Source organism: Trachemys scripta, chromosome 12 (assembly GCF_013100865.1).
Source record: "Trachemys scripta elegans isolate TJP31775 chromosome 12, CAS_Tse_1.0, whole genome shotgun sequence".
NCBI lineage: Eukaryota > Metazoa > Chordata > Testudines > Emydidae > Trachemys > Trachemys scripta.
Window position 1 is genome coordinate 8,252,469 of NC_048309.1, and position 16,936 is coordinate 8,269,404.

The following is a 16,936-nucleotide window of genomic DNA, read 5'->3' on the forward strand; positions in this document are numbered from 1 at the left end:
GAGCTAGTTGAAAAATGTCTGTTGAAACATTTCCTCAGTACAAAATGGCTTTTTGACAACGGACATTTGTGCAAATTGATGAGGACAAAAACAGATTCAGTTTTTTCAGGTTAGAATTTGTTTTGTGACAAACATCCAAAAACAACACAAAAAGCCAATAAAAGAAGTCAAGGTTTTTCCGGGGGGCTGGGGAATGTAATTTCCTCACTAACTCTACTCTGGCATGCTCTAGACTCAGGAGAGATGCCTTCTTCTGGCAAATACTTTCCAAACCCCAGGGCTGCTGGATGGCAATAACTCTGTCAGGGGAAAACAAAGATATGCCTGCAACATCATGTGCCTTCTCCCCCCCATCTCAAGAGAGCCAGATTTACTCTGACGGATCAAGATTATTATTTGTATTACCTTAGTCCTAAAGGCCCCATTTGAGATCAGAGCCCTATTGTGCTGGATGCTGTAGCTACATGTCGTAAGAGAGTCTCTCTCCGGAAGAGCTAACAGTCTAAACAGACAAGCCAGACAAAAGGGGGGAGAAACAGAAGCAATGAGAGGGCAAGTGACTTGTCCAAGGTCACACAGCAGACCCATGGTAGAGCTGGGAATAAAACCCAGGCCTCCTGAGTCCCCAGACCAGAGATGTGGGGTTGGAAGAGGGAAATATCCCTAATCGGCCTAAAGGAAACCCTACAAGTGAGTAGGAAATCCTGTCTGTTTTAGGTCACTACTAGAGAAACAGGCCTGATCTTCAAGTAGGTTCCTTGCATGTGAAGTTAAGGACCATCAAGGCAGGGATAAGCTGGAAAGGAAACTGGGACACTTGGTCCCCTAAACCAGTATGCACTCATCTCCTGATCTCTGCCTTGACCCTGGCACCTCCTGTGTGAGATGCAATGCCTGTCTGGTGAAGGCTTGGGGCCAGAAGGGCTGTTGGTCATTCTGCAAGGAATAACTAGGCTGGTGGAAGCCAGGGTCAGACCTTAATGCATGTGGGCTGGTTACTGCTGTCAGAACTCAGAGCCATGGGAACACAGCATTGTGATGTTATGAATGCAATATCGTATCTCAGTGGAAGGTGACAGGGCCCAAAAGAGTTAACTCATGGACTGACCTGACCCATAGCTGACCTGTAGAGATTGGTTAGAAAGATAAATAAATGAATAGAGCTTTGAAATGTAAGTCTATAGTGTTAGAAGTAGAAGGGTAGGTGTTTGCTCAGGTCTTGTGATGTAAGCAAACAAGTCTTGTCTATCACTACAGCTTTAATTCAAAGATTAAAAAAAGAATATTAACATTTATGATACTTGAGTGAAATAGTATTATTGTCTGTCTCTTTGAAGGTTGTGGTAACCTGTATCTGAACTGTTTAATGGATAAATTATCCTGTGCTAATTGTCATGATGTTTGGAAGAAGGAAAGTTGAGCCTATTGTTTTCTCAGGCCAAAAGGCTGCTGGACATGTATAAAAACCTCGGGACACAATCCTTCTGCATCTCAGATCTGCTGTGGGTTTCAAGAGGGGGAAACCTTAAGCCACAAGGATTGAGATCCCCAGTCATTGACTGGAGCCACCCTGAATATAGACATTGGACTATATCTAAAAGGACTTTTGGCAATTACAAGCTCATCTCTGCTATGTATCTGAACCTCAAGAATTGAATTCAAGTCTGTGTGTATAGTGATCTTTTAACCAACACTTTTCTTTTTTAATAAATTTTAGTTTAGTTAATAAGAATTGGCTATAAGCATGTATTTTGGATAAGATCTAAGTTATAATTGAACCTGGGTGTGTGGCTGATACTTTGGGATTGGCAGAAGCTTTTCTTTTATATGATAAGATGAGAAGATTTTCACTAATCATATCTGACCGGTGTGTTTAGACAGAAGCCTGAGGCCAGGCACTTTGAGGGAACTGCGTTGTTTGGACTTCTGAGTAACGAGTGAGGTACTCTAGAAGCTGTTTTGTACTGGCTTGGTAAATCTAAGTATTGGAATATGCACCAGCTTCTGGGGTTTGTCTGCCCTATTTTGTTTGCAGTTCACCCTAATTGAGTGACCTCAGCTGGCTCCCATAGGCAGCCCTGTCAAGCATTAAGGCACCTAAAGTTACTAGGCAGGTGGTACTGGTCTAGATAAGCCCCAGCATGTGTCACTATGTACAATTAATAAGGAATATAGCTGCTGGCTCATGCTTTTAACATGTGTTTAATCCTCCTGAAGTTTAGAAAGGACTCCCAGTACCATTTTTGTTTAAGTTTGGTTTTAATATATACACTCTTACTCACAGTGAAGGGGTTGAAGATAGCTAGTGAAGCAATGCTCCTGAAATAATGAATTTAGAATGTATGTATGCATGTTAGCTGTGGAAGAGAGGACAGCCTGTGGGGGTTAGAGAAGCTGGTGCTAGCACTGTGCCTTCAGTGATATGAAGGAAGGCAGTAGTTATTGGAGTTATTAGCATGGTGTTGCTTAATGACAGCTGGCTTGACTGGAGAAGGATAGACACTTTTGCTTATGGATGAAATCTAGTCAAATGAGTACATTCAGATCCTTAAATCAGACCGCTGCAGTTAGCAGAATTCACTAATCTTAGAAAGGTACAGGGCCCCCACCTTAAATGGTTTTAATTTTAGAGCTGTAATGCTAAAGTCATCTAGCCCCCTTTCTAATACAAAATGCAAGAAAGCTAGGGCCAGCAGCCTGACAAAAGTATGCATTTAGATGTGCCCCAGAACAGGGTTGTGCTTTAAGTGTGTAGAGTGTAACAGGCTAGTAAGTAAAATAATCTATATGCTGTAGTACACACCAATAGCAGATATTCTATGTCAAATAAAGGCTAGTCCAAGCATAAGGTGACAGATTTAAATCAGAATAGGACTGACATGTAGATTCCCTCTTGAGCCTATGGAGTGTAGTGCTAAGAAATAAGTTTAGCATAAGCCAGACCAGGACATTCATAGCTAAGCTTAGCTACTACTTCCCCTTACACAAGGCTGAGGGAACAATCTCTTCCTTTTTAAGAAAAGGAATTTGATCTGGCATGAGGTTCCCATGCCAGGGTATTTGCACAAAGATAAATGATAAACTGATAGCTCAACCCTTCAGGCTAAGCTCCTAGGGAAATGCAAAGGAGAAATCCATTAGATTCTATGTTAAAACCGTGAGATTTGATCCAATACAGAAAATAAGTTCAGCTGCTGCTTTTAATTGTTTCTCCCAGGAGAAGACAAGTGCTGATGTCTTCATTCCCACTGAAGCAGGAGAAGCAGCCATCCAATATGAAGGGATGGAAGTATGAAGCTGTGGAGGAAGTACAGATTGGTCGAGTTTTTTCATACAAATAGAAGTTAGACATTTTCTGGCTGTGATTAACACCAAGCCCATCCTTCATTAGATACTAGGTCTCTGGCTTATTTCAAACCAGAGGTTTCAGCCATTAAGCCACTGAGTAACATTCCTTCAAGCAACCAACTGTTAGCCATTTACAGGAACAAAAATGGGAGAAGTGTTAAACATATACATGTTTATTACAATTTACATTACTCCATAGCAATGGGACAGCTCTGTTCTAATTCTTAACAATGAAGTCCTAACAAAAATAAATCCAAGCTTTTACAGTAACTTAGTCAATGCATAAATTAAAATTCTGGCTTGTAATGGGTTCAGTTATCAAAGTGCTTTTTCAACAAAATTCCCCACCAACCATGAAAGGAACACGCCTAATAACTAAGAGCTTAACCCACTTATTCATGCAAACAAGTTTATAACCCCTCCCCCCAATTCCCCCCACACCTCTTAAAAAAGAAACTATTTACAGTTTGGGGGTTAGAGAAAACAAATTAAAAACACCCATCCGATAAGCTTCATTACATGGGCTGCCCTTTTAGTTTAGGGAAAGCAACATTCTATAGTGTTCCATCACAGAGTACTACTAGTGTACATAAAGCTGTTTGCAGTGTATACTGTTTACACAATCTGGTACTGTTAGGGGGCAATAAGTCATAAGCCATCCCTCAAATTGCTCCTTTTCAGAGGTTTCTCCATCTTTATTCTTGCTTAGTTTACAGGTAAGCTACCGCAAGAACATTTCATGGAGTATTTAACACTGCATGTAGGAGATCATTTGCTGTTCTAGCACTCTTTTAATGAGTGAGGATATACAGCATAGCACTCTTCCCTACATAGAACCTGGCTAGTTAGAGGCTTTGGGCTTTTTCCTCCAAACAGGACTTCAGAGACAGCCCAAGTGACTGATTTTGTGCCATTGCATGGAATCATGCAGTACCCCGAAAGAGTAGTGGACTTGCAAATAACTGTACACATTTTTACACTGTCACATGATCAGCAGCCACCCAGTATCCCCAAGTCACACTATACATAACCCCTTCAGCAGTGGAAATCTATTTCCAGACCACATGCTACTGAAGTTACGCTGCCTTAACAATGAGAGATCAGCAGCAGCAAAGGGTACATTTGGTTGCTCAGAACAAACAAGTTAACTGGTTTACTTCCAGTGAGCTTTGGTTCGGTTTTAAAGAAAGTTAAAATAGCATGATCTTCAGGGTACAGAAAGGGAGTTTTACTTTGTTTCAACTACAGCAACCTTATAGAGTCCCAGAAAGAAGAACCATATTTTAAGTTAGCCTGCACTTTGGGGGAAGAAAAAAAAAAAGACTCCAAAGAAGATAACCCTGAACACATTCCCTCTTCCAAAAATATGCCAGCTCTCAGATGCTGGTTCAAATTAAGCTGAAGCCCAAAATACAAGCAGTAGTACATGAACTTCTGTCACTGACTTTCAGACAGTAAACAAGGACTTATTCTTATCCCACATTGGTACAGCAGTTCGTTTTCATCCTATATACATAATTTTCATCTTCATGGCAGAGGAATTTAGAGCCTGCAGAGAGAGAGTATTAGGCATCAAATAAAGGAGACCAATCCCACCTCTTTCCCATCCATGCCCACAGAAACACCAATCTGAGATTAGTTCCCCTGGTCAAGCTACACTTGCTCAACTAAATCACAAATGCAACCTCAACGTTTTGCATTCTATTATCTTGGGCGGAAGGCAAAGGCCACTTTTATTCAGACTTGGTCAGAATGTCAACCGCAGCAAAGAGTAACCATGAGTGGCATGACAATGATGTTGTTAAGGCTGCTCTACCCCAATACCACCCAATATGAAGAGAGGATGAAAGGTGCATCCATAAGGATGCACCTTTGGTCTGCTTGCAAAACTAGCAGCCAAGGTAAAAATTGACACAGCATTCGCTACAAAACTTGCCTCCATTACACTCTTCCAGTACCAGCTCTGTGAGTTGTTTGGTTTCGCCGTGCTGCTCCACTACCCCTTCCACCTCGAAATCCACCACGAAAGCTACGTCCACGAAGAAACCTGCCAGACACGCCAAATGTCTCTGTATTAAGCTTTCTTTCTTCAGCCCATGTTGTACGCCTGGAACTGAACAAGACTGCAGTCAGGCTTGAGTCAAACATGACCATTATTCAAAAGATGTTTTGTGAAAGTCCGTCCCACTTGTGCAGGAGCGAGGAAATCATTTTACAGAGATCTAGAAAGACCCTGCCTTCTCTGCACCCTTACTCAAGCCTTGGACTTGTCACATATTAAGGGACAGCTCAACGGTCATATCTTGTTAGTTACCATTTCACCCCAACTGGAAGCAGGAACCACAAGTGCCTTAAAGGGACTGAACAGTAGTTTCAATAGTGCTACAGTACCCACCACCTGTTTTCCTGAAATACTATTGGTACCTCTAGAGCAATTAAGTTCTACCAAGTTTCAATCATGACAACCAGAAAAGGAGTTCCTGTTTTAGACCAGCTTTAGTAACTAGAAAGCACTAGACTACTCCTTCCCCACAGAAAGAGTTACTGTATGGAAAAACAGGATTATATTTCTGAGTTCCACTGTCAACAAATGAGACTATCAATGTTGGGCTTGAGTGCTGACACCGATAGGCAAAGTCATTGTTTAAAGATTCAGAATTACAGCAGCCCCTAGAATCAACCAAGATCAGGGCTTTTGTGCAAGCTGCTGTACAAGAGCAGTTCCTGGAATCAAGAGCTTACAGTCTAAATAGGGAAAAAGAGGGTGCAAGGAAACAGATGAAGTGATTTGCCTAAGGCCCACACAAATTCAACAGCAGAGCCTGGATTAAAGCATTAGAAGTCTGACTTCTACAACAGCGCTACTCTACACCTCCCCCCCCCCCCAATAGATAAAAGTGTACATTGATTACTTTGCACAATTTATATAGGAAGAAAAAGAGTGCAATTATGACTTAGAAGGATAAAAATGCATCTGTTAGCCAAGGAAGTGCAGCATACAGTAATGGCAGAGGAGGTGGTTTAGAACTTCAGAAAAAAGTTAAGGGCAATCTAGCCACCAGCTGTCTGGTAAGGACACAGGAATGGATAGGTGATCAGGGGATTTTAAAACCCAGGAGAACTTTTTTTAAACAGACATTTAAAGGGACACAGATAATTTAGAGACAATGTTTTAAATAAAATCCTTAAATTAAGCAATTATCTTTAGGAAATTCTAATGGAAGCATGGAACAACTTGGATTTAGACTTTCACCTACAAACACTGCAGCACTTGTGCCTGGAAGAACAGCAAGCAACTCTCCATAATCTTAATGGAACAGATTCAGGCTTGGAGGACAAATGGTAAAGAATAAGTGGAAAAAATTAGGTAAAGAAGTTAAGGATATTTTAAAACCGTTTCTAGAATGTCTAAAGGATATTGCAGTTTATGATATTCCAATAGTTCACCTTTTGGATGTCTTGCGTTCAATCTGATACACCAAAAGCATAACTTTAAACTCAGATGTGAACAAGTGCTTAAGTCAAGTGAATTCCCTCCCCCCCCCAAAAAAGAAAAAACCCCAAGACTGCAATTTGTTCTAAGATCAGATATCACTATTTGTAAGTTTAGTAGTGTCTAGTGAGCTGTCGAATTCTAGGGCCACATGCCTTCCAAAAGCCTGGTTATTGATCTAAAATTTCAGAATAGAAGAAGCCTTTCAAGATGCAGTGTTTCATTTATCCATGTTCCTATAAATGGCTAGGCTTTGCCTAGCATAGAACTTCACTAATATACTGCTGGCACTAAGGGGTGTAAGACAGGCTGAGCATCAGAAAGATAATTACCTGGATTTTAGTTCTGAAGAGATGTTGTCAAAGAAAGACTTTGATTTATCATAATAGCAATTGGGTCCAAGGAGGTCTTCATCTGCATTGCCATCATTCTGAGATGCTACTCCAGGATCACTCTTTTCTTCCCCTGCCTCAGCTTTGTCATCTGAAAATAGAAGATTAATTACACACTTCCTTGCTGCGTATACTGAAGAGCCATAAGTTTTCTTGCACCCTCAAACTAGATTGGAGATTCTTCCCTATTTTAATCAGTCACGTAATTTCTCAGAGCAAGAGGTTGTCTATACACCATCCTTAAAATTAGCAAAGCCACTTACATTTAATAAAGACACAAACCTTTAAAGTTCAGTTTCTTCTTGAATTCTTTATCAAGTTCCTCTCGGTTGAACTGTGCATTTGCACTTTCAAAATCAAAGTCACCTTCAAACTTTATTGTGTTTTCCTTCACAGTGGCTGGTCTATTTTGTCCTCTAGAACGATTTCTGGTTCTCCTGTTTCCTGAAAGCAGGAGAGTTTAAACACTTGGTAATGCGTAGGAAGGTTAAATGACTTGGTCAAGGCCAGAGAAACCAGGATTAGAACTCAGGAGTTTCTGGCTTCCAGTCCTGTGATTATGCCACACCTCTTTGAAAGAGACGTCTGATCTTCACTGTAGAAACACATTAGAGCAATACTTTAACTTTCTGGAAAACATTCTTGGCTGTTAAGTCTTACTGTTAAGTTAGAGGACTACAGCCAACTTTCCCTGACACTGTTGCATTCAACTACTATAAAGATAACGCCAAGCAGTCTGTGGGGAAAAAAACTAAACAATTAGTTTCCCCAGGAATCTGAAGGAATTTAAGCCCATAAATCCACACACATTGGGATACATACAGATTTCAGGAAACCCACACAAGGCTGGAACCAGTTAAATGGTTCTCTACAATACATGAGGAAGACAACTTAGATGAGTTGTGATAACATGGTCTGGCTGGTTATGGCTACCTCAAATCCCTTTTGAAGATCCTTACACAGTATGAGAAGTAGCCTGTGTAAAGACAACAATTTATAGCAAGTTTACAAGATATACTGGAGTTTCAGGGGAGACGCAACAGAGCAATTCTCCCCTGGTATGTTCTCTATGGCTCTGCAAGGTTCTTGCAGAACCACCTCTGGAGCTAAGGAAGCATTACCTCTGCATGCCTGAATGCTCTTCTGGCTGTTTTGTTCCATGTGCCCTCTTTATTTTATTACTATTAACATGGTGCTGCTCATAAGCATCTTACATTAGCCAGTATTCTCAATTATATGGAGCAGAGAATTGGAACTCTATAAGGCAGTTTGTCTGTTTAAAGTAAAGTTAGCCTACCCGATCTTCTCCTTTGAGGTCTTCTGTTTTCATCATTCACCTGGCCTTGAGTTTGCACAGGTGGTGGCTGAACTGTGTCTACAGCAAAGAAACCGGGAAAGGAAGACTGTTTATAACCCAAGCATATAAGAACAAAGTTAACTTTCAACTTCTAAGGTATGCCAACTTAGAACAGTCCTTAAGCCTGCTTGATAAATTACTTCAACATTTTTCTGAAGGAAGCTCTACCAAATACACATTTGAGAACAAGACTTTGGTATACCATTTGTCTTACTACTTTGCGGAATCTGCCTTCCATTGCGTTGGATCCCGGAAACTACTTTTGCTGGAGGTGGCTTTTTTTGATTCATGTTATCAACTGGACCAGTCTGAACAGCCTGCTCCACCATGGGGCTTTTGCGTATGGGGTGAACCAATGGGAAGCCAGTACCTGGAAAAACAAAGGGGTGATTACAATAACTAGTTTTTTAGTTGCATTCCAGGAAGTACTGCATGAAAGAATTACAACAGTGCTCCTGAACCCCATATACCTCCATGATCAAAAACAGATTTCAATGCCTGCACAGAACCTCCTAGGCACTTCCATTATTCTGCTTTGGGAGTTTGGTATGCATCTCACTACATATGAGTAAGTGTTGGCATATAAGTTTTGGCCCATGAGCTCAGGTCCATAAATCAAGTCAACAATTTTACTCTTGAAGAATGCAAGTTAACAATTTGCTCCTTTATAATAATAGTTAAGGACAAAGTTAATATGCATATCAAATTAAGAAGTCACTATATATGCACAATAAGCTTCCAAAATATACAAATTCCCATTTCTCTTCATTAGGTATTCTTGTTTGTGTACGATTTTACAGAATAAATATATTTTTTAGCTAAAAGAAGCTGGCTTCAGACTTTTCCTGGAAGTGCTTCATTTTCAAAGTAGTTGTGAGTCTCAATGTGCATAACTTTTACTGCATCTATAGTTTGGTCTTACTGTACACAGCTTTTTGATATGCAGAACCAGATTAATGTGGCATCAATGTCAGATCTATTGTTAAAATAAATGTTTAATGGCTCTAATAGTTATGGTCCATCAAGTACAAGTCACATTTATATGCATTTGGAAGTCCTTCCATAAGGACACATCAAGTAGTTGGGTACTGTTAAAAAAAGAAAGACACCACCAAGAAAACCCAGAAACAAGTTGAAACTAGTCCAGTCTCAATGTATCCTAGATATTAAAGCACAGTACAGGAGTTAGATGGTAACATTTCAACCTTAACCAACCTCCTGGACTTGGTGTAACAAAAGGTGTTGAAACATGACACATTTAGGAACTTATCTCGACGGTGTGAAGTCTAACAAGCCATATTAGAAAGTAAATAAATGTTCAGACAAATACTCATTCCTTATGGTTGCAAAGAAGTTAAGGTTTGGTACTTCGAGACATCTCACTTAATTCTTTATATGAACATAAAATTTGATGAACAGAATGTAGGTAGTTTTGCATAAGTGAGGACAGATATTTGCTTCCATGCAACTTGTTCAGTTTAAGATCAAGAAATGCATTGCACCATTACACAAGCCAAGTCATTACTTATTTTAGTGCATCCTGAATCTGCATTCTATTTCTAGGAGTCTCTATTGTGCCACATACTAATCTAGTACACACTTAAAACTTTCACAAGAATAAACCAGAAATACCCTTAGAGTAGGTCTGGATAGTAAGTACTCGGAAGGCTTAATATCAGCAAGCATCATTTTGAAGCTTACTTTAATTGGATCTTTGATATGGTACACAGAGATAGAGATGGGCCAAAAAGAGGGGGGAAGCTACACACGTTTGCTTTTTAACTTGACCCAAGCATTTTTTTTGAAGTGTAGATTATAAGCGGATTCATGACAGCTACTTGCACATGTGGATTGTACCCACACTATTTGCCCTGAAAACACTGCAAAGCTCTTCAACCTAGTTTTCCCTGAACCTACTTGTGAACTGGATTCACTATAGTGCATAAAATTTAAGCTCGACCAACTGTCATGTCTTTGTTCAGATACGATAGTTCCCATGAATGCAGATTGTTAAACAAGAGCTTCAATGAGTAAAGCATGAATGCTGCATTCATGCACCACCTACTAAAGCAGAGAGCTATTTACAGTGGCCCATGTCAAGTGTGAAACACATTCAAAAATTCCTCTCCAATCACAAATGGGAGAAGGCTCTAGTATGTCTTTAAGGACCTAGCTAATTAGCAGTTACCCCAGAACTTAGTACCATTATAGCCCTACCCAGAAACAAAATTTGTATCTGCATCTGTGGATGTCCACAGATATAAAGTGAATATCCATGGATTTGCAGGGCTGTAAGCATCATTCCTTCCTCTACTGAAAGGAAAGGTCCATTTCATGCCATTCTGTAAGCTGGCAAATAAATATCTATTGTTATGTCCCAACAAGCAAACATCTTCTGCAACCAGCCTTCCCTATGAAGACTAACCACTATCCTGTACTTGTTCTCCTTCCCCAGCCCCCCAGTCAATTATCCTAGAGTAGCACTAAGCCAGAGCTCTAACAAATGGTCCAAAACAAAGAACTAAGAATGATGTATCAGTTTTGCTAAAGTTACACACAAGTACTGTCATTTTGAGAGGGTTAACAAGCAGAATAGAATGTTTTGCAAACACCATGCAGGTTCTTCCAAACATTTGGAGTCCTCAAACTGCTGTTACCCTTGGAAGAGAGCTGATGTGGCTCAGAAGACATGTCAGGTTCTGAAACAGGTTGTGGAGACGGAGAAGAGCTAGGGCTGGAAGCAGCTGCTGATGTTGGAGGGCTTACCAGTTTCTCTAAAGAGACAGAGGGGAGAAGAGAAAGCAAAAAAGGTACACAAATAAGGCAAGGTAGCTGAGACACTTAGGACTTGGAAAGAGATACAAGAAGTTACTTAGAATAGTATTGAGATGCTACCTATTTGGAGTCCTTTCCTACGGTACTGAGAATTTTCTTTATCAGAGTGCAGAATCTGCAGGTCATCTTAAACTAGAAACAGACTATGTCCTCATTAAGTCAATAACCAAATGTTTAAGCTTTTTTATATATAACTTCCAAACAGATGCTATTAGACTCATTTACTGTTCTTACTGTCTCTATACAGAGAAATTTCTTTAACATTTTTTACAATTAAGCCTCATTTCATAAGGCTGGTTGTATCCTCTGTCAGCAGTTAAAGCAAACAGTCAATTCAGAAAATGTAGTTATTAGTAACGCTAGGGCACAAACCCTTGTGAAACCACGCCTTAAAGATGGGTACAATTTCAAAGAGCACATCTTCAAGCTTTTACTCACCTAAACCTAAGGAAGCTGCATATTGCTGGCTAAGTAAAGAGCTGGCAGCAAGCTGGCTGTAGTGCTGCATGCCTCTAAATGGACTATAAGGCACATGTGGCTGGAAGGATGATGTAGAGGCAGAGCCCAGTGAAGACTGCATAACAAGAGAATAGTGTAAGTACATTTCCACTGACAGGACCCAGCAGTTTCTGAACTCTTGTATTTCCTATTTCCCCACTGTCCTTGCAGTTGAGGATTTAGTGCTTCTAGTACTAAACACTGACTGTTTAAAATGTCTATTTATGAAAATATTTAAAGATCACTTACAGCAGTGATTTCACCTGGGTCAATTAAAATCTGGACTGCTTACCAGGTTTTCAATGCTGTAATACTTTGGCCACAAAGACTGAAGAAGGTATTGGGTTGAAAACCAGTGTTTCCACTTGAATTATGAAAGTTCTTGGAAACATTTACACAGACCTTTAGTTTTGTACCACCACCTTTATAACCCGAAGCCTGGTGGTTTAGGCCAAGCTTTGAATTGCTAGTATTTTGCCTCAAAACGGTCTACCACCATTTCAAATTGAAATTCTTACTTGGACAATAGCAGGATCCTGAGGCAGAGTATGCTGAGCTTTAGGAGGTTCACATACAGTAATGTCTTTGATGTCACTTCCCCGGAAAATTATGTATTCATAAATCTCTTCTCTTGGAGGAGCAGGTCTGTCTGTGGGACGGTCTTCAGTACCAAATGACCGCACTGGAACATTTACGAGAGAAAGTAGTAGATATTAACCTCTATTAGTACTGCAACTTGTTTCTCCAGCACATTATAGTTTTGGGTGAAGTTTAGCTTTATGCCACAGCAAAGGGCATGTACTCTAAGGATCCCTGCTACAATATACATATACACACACAACCACCACCCCCCACACCCTCCTCAGAAGTCAGGTCACAGTTAGAACTAACAACTCCTGACCCTCACACATTTGATTTTTCTAAAGCCCACCTCAGCAGTAGTCCATGTAAACAGGTGATTCTTAAAGTCAATGACTTGGGCTATTTTGTATTGATGAAGCCTGTTTCTAAGATGAGCTGCCACCGCCCCCTTACCAAAGACTGATCTACTGTCAGCCTCTTAAACTGGGGAATCCAGCTTGAGTTCCTCCAACCACCACAACTGTGGCAGAATAGCACAAGAAGAGGGGCCGTCACAGGCAGCAAGGTCCCAACTACAGCTGAGCAAATAATGCACTTGTTTTGTTCACTGGCAATGCCAAAAAAAGTTCGTTTTGGGCCAAACATTCTCATTTGCTGAATCTTTCCAAAGAGTCAAAAACATCCCAGCTTGATCCCCCAGCCACAATTTGGGCAATCTGCCAAAAGCAAAGGAGGACTAGGTTCACAGAACACTTAGGAGCAGCAGCTCCCTTATAACCTTTAGTCCAGTGATTTGGGTACCCACCTGGGCTGTTACAATTGTCACTGGAATAGGAAAAAAGTGAGGATGACTCTCGTCTGGTGGTTAATGCCCTCACCTAGAATGTGAGATATTCAAGTTCTAGTTCCTGCTCCAATGACTAGTTTCTTTAGTAAAAAAGTGAACAACTGCAACACAAGAGACTGAGAATGTCTCTTATCAGAAGATGTCATAGCCCAGTGGCAAGGGCACTGGACTGTAATGTGGAAGACAAGTTAAAAATCTCTCCTCCTACCCCTACAAGTATTTTGTGAAGCATTTTGCCAAAAGCAAAGGAAAATTAGCACCCCCCCCCCCCCAAAAAAGGTCAAGTATAGTTGAAACAAAACATTGTTTTGACATTATCAAAAAACCCTATTACTTGGTCAAAACTATTTGATGACCTCAGCACAAATTCATGAATACTTCTAGTCAATCCAAAATTGTTTTTCATATAATAAGTTAGTTAATCACCAAAAAATATTTCATCCAGCTCTAGTCCCACTCCATTTAAAGCTTTAGAGTTCAAACCTTGACATTTTTAATTTTTCATGAAAGCGTGTGATAGATACAGGTAAAGTCCAAGTTAATACATACACATTCACCTCTCTCCACTCCCAAAGAGTAATGCCATTGGTTTCATGATTAATACATATACTGCCTGCCTTACATCTTAAGCAAAGAACTCAAACACAGCTTAACTACATTTTGCGAACACTGAGCTACCACTAAACTGCAAAGTTGCACTGAATGGACTTCTGGATTTGCAGTTTCTTGAAGCACAGACTAAGATGTTGCTCATATTTCAGCAGGACTAGTGTCAGTCATTCTCCTTACAGGTCAATGCAGAGCACTACATTTTGTGGCACATCCTTGGAACAGGACTAGGACACTAGTAACTGATTAATGCTCCTCTGTTCCAGCACTGCTGAGTCTGCAAAAGTCTTTTAAGCTACCTCAACACCACAACCTAGGGGTGCTCTGGGATCTGCAAAGGCTGCCCATCATTCTCCAGGTACAGTTTAACATGTTTTGATGTGTAAAAGCCTAAATGGCCCGAGACCAGCCTATTTGAGGGACTGCCTCTCCCCATGCCATACTACCATATCTGCAGTCAGCAGGGGCTACCCAAGCTGGATCCCCTCAGAAAGGCAGCAGCTGGTAGGGTGTTCTGTGATAGCCCCAGAATTCTATAGCTTGGTCCTCCCTTGGCCTGAAATAGCCCAAATGTGGTGACCTTCCAGGCACACCGCAAAAGAAGTCAGTTTTAGAGAAAATGGAGAGTCTATGTCCCAAAATGATAAGGGGGTGGGAAAGGAGTTTCTATAGATGTCTGGGTTAGTTCCTGCTGACATGATTATTTCTGTACTGCTGAGGCCTTACTGATCTAAAACGTTAGGACACCTAGGACATTGGACAGAAGTCTTATTGCAAGTCTTTTAAATGGACATAGCTAGCATTTGCTAGCTATCTGCAATTTGAGAGATTCTGTCAAGAGTTCAAAATGCTTCTCTACTTCTCCAAACAAATCAAGGTCTTATTTATGAGCCACACTTCTGTCACAATGGCATGCGTCTAAGTATGACTGCAGTACTATTATTGTGGTCAGGCATCAGAAAACACTGACATAAATCCTGTAGTTTAAGAAATCTTAGTCTTGCAAAAAAGCAAAATTTGATTTGAAAAACTTATAAAGTAGCATTTTATCAATGGAATATGAATCTGTCAGTTAAGAAATTAAGTTACAACACAGATGTCAATACGCTGCAGGTAGTGAACCAAATTAAAAAAGTGACCAACATCCAAAATACTTTAAGACTTATAGCTTTATTTCTAAGGAAAACAGCATGTATTTTTCCCTACTAATGTAATACATATGAAGACATTCTTTTAGTACCAAGGTCCTGTAAAAGGAACTCCACTTAAGCACTGAAGTAGTGAGTGCTAGGTGGAAAACAAAGGCTACAGAGGAGACTGCTGCATCCCACTCATTATAAAGGAGGCTCTGAATCAGCAGTGTAGATAGGATAAAGGTAAAAAAACTGCATTTGTGTATATATGGATGCTAGGACCTCTACTCAAAGGACAAAGCAGCCATAGCCCTGCTGTTCCAGCTGACAGACAGCGGTGTTGGGATCCAACTGAATTCCATTCTCTTCTCCTAGCTTCCTTACATACAATCTGTTACTCAGGCTTTATAAAGGATGTGATGAAGTACATCGCTTTAGACACAGGCATGCTTATGTGGAGGTAAATCCTGCTCAGCTACATCTCATTATTTGAAGTTAGTCAGATATCTGAAATTCAAAATAAACTCATTTTAAGTAGGTTTCAAACATCCAAGTTAGATTTTCTTTATCTGCAGTTCGGCACATAAAAACTGTGGACCAGGAAAGATTGCCTGGATCCCCTGAATACTTCCCAGTATGGAAAGACAAAAAGATGAGGTCCTTGAATCTGATGCAGTAAGATCGCTAGTAGAAGGATTAAAGTTTGAGAGACAGGCAGAGTTCAATGATTTTAGAAGTAACATTTTCAACAGACTGGAGAGGAAGGAGTGCTGATGAGGAAAGTTAGACATTACGAAGGAACAAAGTCTTTTCCCCCCCATTAGGAAATGAGGAGACTGTGAAATGTGAAGATCGAGAAGGCAACAAAATTAAAGATACACGGCAGAGACGAAGAAAACCAAAGCTTACACTGAGACAGGAGGCTGGAAATAGGAGAAGGATAGTGGCATGATTAGAAAAGCAGCATGGAAGAAGTCTGGTTTGAGAGACTGTATAAGATGGCAAACAGAGCTAAGATTCTAGACAGAAGCAAGTTTGGGAGTCACTTGTGTAGGTGGTAGATGAAAATAAGGACAGCCAAAGACTAGGAGAGAATCAAGATCAGTATGCCCAAGGACAGATAGCAAAATAAGGAGTAAGTGAAGAAGCAGTCTGCAAGATAGGAACCAGAAAAGCAGTGTCAAAAAACCAGGTAAACAGACTGAGGATTATACATAGGATTTAAGGGCACTGCACAAGAGACTTATTTCAGAGCATTATTCAGTTTGAAGTTAGTCCAATTCTTGATCACAAGTATTAAAATGAGAAACCAAGATTTAGGGTTTGTACATTATTTTACACAAAAATGTAATAGAAGTTAAGATTCTTCTATTTCCACAAACACTCTGATCTGTTACTCACCCAATCCAAACACTGCAGAATTATTTTATCATCCAAGTAATAGAAAGCATATGAAGTAGGGCAGTAAAAATCAATTCAATTGTTAGAACAGAATGTTATGACTAAATTATTGTAAGAGAAAGAAGTGGGGCTGTTTAAGACTAACAGGTGAACTTCAGATACTAGCAACTCTTTCACAATTTTTCATCACAAAAAAAGCTGAATTACTACACTATGCTTGAGAAATTAAACAGGTGTCCAAAGAAGGCCTTAAAAAGAAGAACAGGAGTACTTGTGGCACCTTAGAGACTAACAAATTTATTAGAGCATAAGCTTTCGTGGACTACAGCCCACTTCTTCGGATGCATATAAGAAGTGGGCTATAGTCCACGAAAGCTTATGCTCTAATAAATTTGCTAGTCTCTAAGGTGCCACAAGTACTCCTGTTCTTCTTTTTATGGG

General features: G+C 40.2%; 1 protein-coding gene across 4 annotated transcripts in view; it reads right to left on the reverse strand.

The window, feature by feature from the left end:
- Positions 1 to 3,500: 3,500 nt before the first annotated feature.
- Positions 3,501 to 16,936, reverse strand: part of LSM14B (LSM family member 14B) — a 15,025-nt gene continuing 1,589 nt past the window's right edge. Inside the window, exons 2-10 of one of the 4 annotated variants that reach the window (XM_034787321.1) lie at positions 12,442 to 12,605; positions 11,864 to 11,999; positions 11,203 to 11,364; positions 8,805 to 8,960; positions 8,531 to 8,608; positions 7,516 to 7,677; positions 7,174 to 7,324; positions 5,285 to 5,461; positions 3,501 to 4,897 (exon numbers count right to left, since the gene is read on the reverse strand). In XM_034787321.1, coding sequence (XP_034643212.1) covers positions 5,290 to 5,461; positions 7,174 to 7,324; positions 7,516 to 7,677; positions 8,531 to 8,608; positions 8,805 to 8,960; positions 11,203 to 11,364; positions 11,864 to 11,999; positions 12,442 to 12,605 — 1,181 coding nt within the window. In that variant the 3' untranslated portion in view covers positions 3,501 to 4,897; positions 5,285 to 5,289. Of the gene's footprint in view, positions 4,898 to 5,284; positions 5,462 to 7,173; positions 7,325 to 7,515; positions 7,678 to 8,530; positions 8,609 to 8,792; positions 8,961 to 11,202; positions 11,365 to 11,863; positions 12,000 to 12,441; positions 12,606 to 16,936 lie in introns of all 4 variants that reach the window. The other 3 variants (XM_034787320.1, XM_034787322.1, XM_034787323.1) reach the window with 3 other exon arrangements.